At 34.5% G+C, this 6,394-nt stretch overlaps 1 protein-coding gene across 1 annotated transcript; it reads left to right on the top strand.

The window, feature by feature from the left end:
* Window positions 1–332: 332 nt before the first annotated feature.
* On the top strand, window positions 333–2,213 carry LOC117906618 (uncharacterized oxidoreductase At4g09670-like). The gene is made up of 2 exons (XM_034819721.1): window positions 333–857; window positions 1,467–2,213. Exons 1-2 carry the CDS (start codon window positions 396–398, stop codon window positions 2,079–2,081), a joined length of 1,077 nt encoding a protein of 358 aa, XP_034675612.1. The 5' UTR covers window positions 333–395; the 3' UTR covers window positions 2,082–2,213.
* The last annotated feature ends 4,181 nt before the right edge of the window (window positions 2,214–6,394 follow it).

The following is a 6,394-nucleotide window of genomic DNA, read 5'->3' as shown; positions in this document are numbered from 1 at the left end:
GTATTTATATTATGTAGTCTTAAAAGTTAATTCTCCACTTTAGGCGTCCACGGAACAGAAAAATTAAAATTAATTTTTTTATCTATTTTTTTATTGGTTATAAGATATAAAATAATCTTTATATTTATGAATTTAACCAATTTTATATTTTTATTTAAATAATAATTCATTTTTGAAATAAATAATATCAATTATTCCAAGTATTTAGTTTTAAAAAATATAATTATTTTTATAAAAAAAAATATGAGAATAATTTTGTTAAAATAAAATTGAGTTTTGAATGAATTTTTTAATCAAATAACCCTCCATCGTACACAATTATTGCCTTCCAGCCTTATCTTAAAACCGGTCAACACCGTCCTTCACCGATACGCTCTCTCTAATTCCCAAACGACATGGCCGAATCGCCGATCCAATTCGGGATTTTGGGCTGCGCCGACATAGCACGCAAGGTATCGAGAGCGATAACGCTCGCCCCCAACGCCACGCTGTACGCCGTCGGCAGCCGTTCGCTGGAGAAGGCTACGAGATTCGCCGCCGCCAACGGATTCCCTCCCTCGGCTAAGATTTACGGCGGCTACGAGGCGGTGCTGGACGACCCCGACGTGGACGCCGTGTACGTGCCGCTGCCGACGAGCTTGCACTTGAAGTGGGCGGTGCTGGCGGCGGAGAAGAAGAAGCATGTGCTTCTGGAGAAGCCTGTGGCTCTGAATGTGGCGGAGTTGGATCAGATTTTGGAGGCGTGCGAATCCAATGGAGTGCAGTTTATGGACGGCACGATGTGGATGCACCACCCTCGGACGGCTAAGATGAAGGAGTTTCTCTCCGATCCACAGCGTTTCGGACAACTCAAATCGGTATGTTCTGTGTGTGAATATATAGGAAAATTCTCCAAAGATGGAAATTTTGGGTCTCAATAAACCGTCTGTGAAGCATTAACTTGGAATTCCGTCCTGTTTGACTTGACAGAATTGCAAGGTAATGGAAAAAAATATACGACAATTCTTTCGACATAGAGGGAAAACACACTTTTCTCTTTAGAATTGGTCTGGAGTTCCTAGAACGGGAATCTGGGGATTAATTTTTTTTTATTTTTTTTTCAAAATAGGATGATGATAGGGACAGTTTTGGCCCTTTTGGGGAGTAAAAAAAAAATCTAAGAAATGGAGAAGACATTCGGTTATCCAATTAAAAGGGTTCTTTAATACCCAATTTTTGAAATTTAACCCCTCGCCCTTTATTGTTTCTATGGTATTTTCATTGACGTCTTGCTCAAACTCATGGGTTGGGCTCCACTAAAACGAATACCATATTTCATAAAGAATATCAGAAATCCCACGTATAAAATCAAATTGCTTGGATGAGGTTGGTCTGTTTAATTTGCAATGTGATAAGATTGAAAAATGAACTTTGTCTTTTCCTTGTAAATGTCTTTTCCAAAGATTGACCTCTCCTTGGTCCCACAGGTGCAATCCTGCTTTACATTTTTGGCTGCTTCTGATTTTCTTGAGAATAACATTCGTGTTAAGCCAGACCTTGATGCCCTTGGTGTTCTTGGTGATACTGGGTGGTACTGCATCAGGGCAATCCTGTTTGCTGCTGACTATGAACTGCCTAAATCAGTGAGAGCTTTGCCTGGTCCTGTTCTTAATCAAACAGGGGTACTCAAATCATGCGGGGCTTCTCTAATATGGGAAGATGGGAAAGTAGCAACCTTCACTTGCTCCTTCGAAGCCAATTTGACAATGAATTTAACTGCTGTTGGAACAAAGGGAACTCTGCAGGTTCAGGACTTCGTTATTCCTTTTAAAGAGGACAGGGCTGCTTTTTCCGCTGGTATAGAGTCTTGGTTCAATGAACTCGTGACAGCGTGGAGAACAAGGCCAAGCGAGCATGTCGTCACAACAGATCTCCCTCAGGAAGCTCTCATGGTGAGGGAATTTTCCGGTTTGGTTGCAGACATTAAAAGAAATGGTTCAAAACCTGAACAAAAGTGGCCAACTCTCAGTAGGAAGACGCAGCTGGTGCTGGATGCTGTGAAGGCCTCAATCGAGAGGGGGCTTGAGCCTGTTGTGGTGTAGTGGGTTGATAAAACTTTCCATCCAATGCTCTGTTTGCTTGGTTTTTAGTTTCTTGGGTTTGATTAGTGCTGCTTTTGAATGAACGTTGCCTAATTAATAAATAAAGAAGGCTTGTGCCTGCCATTCTACTCTTTTTGTGCCTGCATAATCGATAGGACAAGTCTTCCTCTTCCTCAACGTGCAGTTATAGACAACTCCAGTAGTGGCCATGTTGAACTGGTTCTACGATTCAAGTCATCTATGCTTTTATGGGTGTTTAGAATCTTCGTTGAAATGATCTATACTAACATTGCCACTGTCAGTAGTGGCCATGTCAGCAGAATAGGGCATTTACACAATGATTACATATGGTAAAATTGTGAGATTGTGAGCAGCCAAAAATAATCTTTTCGGCACAAAAACAATTTTTTCACGAGAAAAGCTGAAAAACAATGAAAGAGATGATAAATAATTATGTAAAATTTATCGCATTATATTTTCTATTATTTTTTAATATATATGGGAACAATAATAAAAATTAAGCTCAAATAGAATTATAATTTTAAATCCTTAGAAGAATCAAATTCAAATATTAATAATTCTAATATACTAAAGAAACACAATCTTGGTTTAATTAGGATTTTTACGTTGTCTTTCTTAAACAAAACTCTTGAAATTTCATCATACTTGTCATCTTCTTCAACTTGAGCAATGTTCTACTTTATTCGATTTTTTTTTAAAATACTGCAACTTAATTTTTAGAAGAACAAAACTTGAATATAATTTCCTTGTCTTTCACTAAATCACAAATGTAGTGAAATTTGATGTCAGTGTATTTGCTTTTTCCATGAAAAATTGGATTCTTGTTTAATGCAATTGTTGATTTATTATCACAAAAAATCCTTGTGAGAAATTTTAATCACAAATGTAGGGAAATTTGATGTCAATTTGTTTTCTTTTTCCATGAAAAATCATATTTCTTAACTCTAGTATTTGCTCCACTAGAATTTCTACATATGCATGCACCATACCACCCATTAAATCATTTTTAAAACTAGATTTAATCAAACTTTTGACCCAAATTTTTTATAAATTACTAGAAAATATAGTTTTAAAAAAAATTCCCTACCTATCCAATAACTTGGGTAACTTCAACCTTCAAGTTTTCTCTTCACTTTCCTTTTAAATTGCCTTTCAAACTCTATCCCAAAAACTTCCCTCACCACCTTCACATTTCAACTTTTATACACAAAATAGAGACTAAACTTTAAGGTGTTTTCAGATTTTCCCTTTGAAGTGCCTTGAGAATGGATTTATGAGATGATGTAGTCAAAGTGTCCCTGGATCTCATGGAGGTGAAGATCCTATGCGTCCATCTTCTGATGGAGATAGGCCATGGAATCCAAACTCTCTCGAGTTGTCGGGTCGGTGGAAGAAGATACCTTATGAATAGCTCTTGAAGAACTTGCACAACTTCAACTAGAACGAGCCCTTAGAGCAAGCTTGGGATAATCTACCTCGGGAACTCCACCCTACTCCATAGCTCAGAACTCATCCTCCTCAACTGCTACCTCTTGATCAACTTATTGGGTTGCATCCTATGGACCATGGTGAGTTGGAGGAGCCATTGGTCCATACATGTTACTATAGTGCTTGGCCTAAGAGCTCGTATCCAAAAGGGCATGGGTAGCTTGGACCCCCAATGCAAGGTTAATCTTAAAGCCTACATCCTTGAGAATGCTCAAGATGAGGAAGGTGAAAGAAGAGTGCCTTTTCTAGAAGATGGATCATGAAGATGAGTCATCATGTCTAGAATAACCTGGCTAATGTCATACTTCTAGTTAGAGAGAATGGCATGAATGAATTGAGCAAATGACAACATATTTGGGTTTGATGAGTAAACGGGTGAAAGAAGTAGGTAAGGAAAGTAGAAAACAACCAAGCTAGATTGGAGAAGCCAGTAATAGGAATGTAAGATGGAAGAGGGTGGGGAACGCCAAAAAGCGAAGTCGGAATGGTGTCAAGTTCCTCTCTAGTGAGAGCTTGTACCTTTAGAGAATAAAGGAATGTGAGCTTCAAGTCATGGCACGCTAAGGACCCCCCAGATGGAACGGGAAGAAACGAGGAAGGACTTATTGTACATAATCACCTAAAATGTTATGCCCCAAAATCTACTCTAAGGGCATGACGATCATTTCACACCCTAAGCCCAAAGACTTAAAGTGGAAACAACATAAACATTCATTTTGTAACTGGATATTACCATTTACCAAATTCTCATTTAGAGTAGTAAAATAAATGAATTCTAAAATCTCTAGATATCAACTTTAAAAACTAACACATCAACCAAAGTGTTATTATCCAAATAACTCTAGACTCAAATAACTCAAATAGGAATTAAATTTTAACATCTAAACAATATCCAAAATAAAGTTTGAACCAAAATCCTAACAGAGAAAAATTCACTAGCCTAGTCATCACTCCTCGCATGAATTGAGAATATTGAAAAATTATCAACAAAGAGGAATGAGCTGAAAGCCCAATAAGGAACATCAATACAGTTCCATGGATCAAATAATTTCAATCATACTTGTAAATAAGAGATATGAGGTACAATCATTTTCATAAAAACTTATGAGTTCAAATATGCTAATACATGTTAAATTGTTCAACCAAATATTTTCATATATATCAAAACCATTTCACGTCTAACCCAAATCAAATACATTTTAAATATTTTCACTTTGGTTATCGTATAACAAATGTTGCCCAGTTAAGTGAGATTTTACAAATGAGTAACTAGTTTCAAATTCATTCCATTTAAGGTAAATAAAACCAAATGTTAACAATTATAACCTGTTGACTAAGGTCATAAAGTCAACTATTATAACCTGTTGACTAGGGCCATAGAAATGTCAACAATTATAACTTGTTGACTAGGGTCATTAAAATTAGAGTCAAATACTTCATTTCATTAATTCAAACTTACAAAACAAAATATCATATCTCTACAATTTTCATTTTCCATAAACAAAGAAAAATGCTAAAACATATTTTCCATGGAAAACATATACTTGATCCATGCATAGAAATAGAAAATAATATTTTTACACATTTCAAAATACAATATAGAAAGAAAATTATTTATTCTTACAAAATCTGCATTAATTTCCTTTACCTCGAAGAAGCACTAAAAAACTTGAAGTATTTAGCTTGAAGAATTTACTCCCCACCTAATATAATATCATACACAACTATTATTATTGATTATTATCTATAGGTCTCAATTTGACAATCCTAAGAATATTTTATTTAGTAATAGGGATCCTAATTAATTTCCCATATTAAATTTCTTACCATCCAATATTATTTTCAACTTCCCAGACAATAATAATTTAAATTAGTGAGTTTTCAAAATTTTATAAAACTCATATTCCTTCCAAATCTTATCCCAACCATTATTTCTTTTATATACTCAAATTAAATTAAGACTTTCACTGGAAATTATTATTATTATTGTTATATTATTATTATTTTCAATATCTTATTATTAATATTATTTGACAATTACCTCTCATCCTACTTTTACCTAGCAATTACCCCATATTCTTTTACAAAAACCCACCAACTCTATTACGCTAGTTAATTTCCCTTTCCAATTTGATTTTTATTTTTATTTTCTTCTTTTTTTTTTCTTCTAAAATTCGAATATTCCAAACTTTCCAATCTTTATTAATAACTCTATTCATATTCATAAATTTTTAATCTTTTTTATCTAAAAATTAATTTAACAAACCATAATCTAGATTTAGATCTTCCAAAGAATATCTCAAGTGTTCAAAACTAATTAATGAATATAAAAATATTAATTTAAGGATTAAAATCTTACTTGGAAAATTGATCTTTAACCCTAAATCTCTAATTCTTCAGCCCTATGTTCTCTGATATTTATGATATTTGTTTAAAAGACTTTTCAGAGTAGAGAAAATAATAAAGATCTAATTTATACCTAGAGATTTTAAATATGAAAAGACTTTTTTACTCTTATTAAATTAAATTAAAATAATTAATTAATTACTTTTAAAAATTACGATTTTACCCCTAGGGTTTGAGACATTACATGAAAGGTGAGTTTGGCCACAATCGAATGCATGTACACATAGAACATGCAAACAAGATGGCGATAATAAGTCCCCTGAAGAGAGAACAAAATCTTCTAACCTTGCTTTCTGATGATGGTAGGGAAATGAGTGTCCTAGAAGGCTCGGAGGTCTATGACATGCTCAACTTCTACGCGTCAATCGTGGAAAAAGACGTGGTAATGGTCTCATGCA

This window comes from Vitis riparia, chromosome 18 (assembly GCF_004353265.1).
Source record: "Vitis riparia cultivar Riparia Gloire de Montpellier isolate 1030 chromosome 18, EGFV_Vit.rip_1.0, whole genome shotgun sequence".
NCBI classification, from domain to species: Eukaryota; Viridiplantae; Streptophyta; class Magnoliopsida; order Vitales; family Vitaceae; genus Vitis; species Vitis riparia.
The sequence above is the reverse complement of the archived record's forward strand: the minus strand, read 5'-3'. Positions and strand labels throughout refer to the sequence as shown.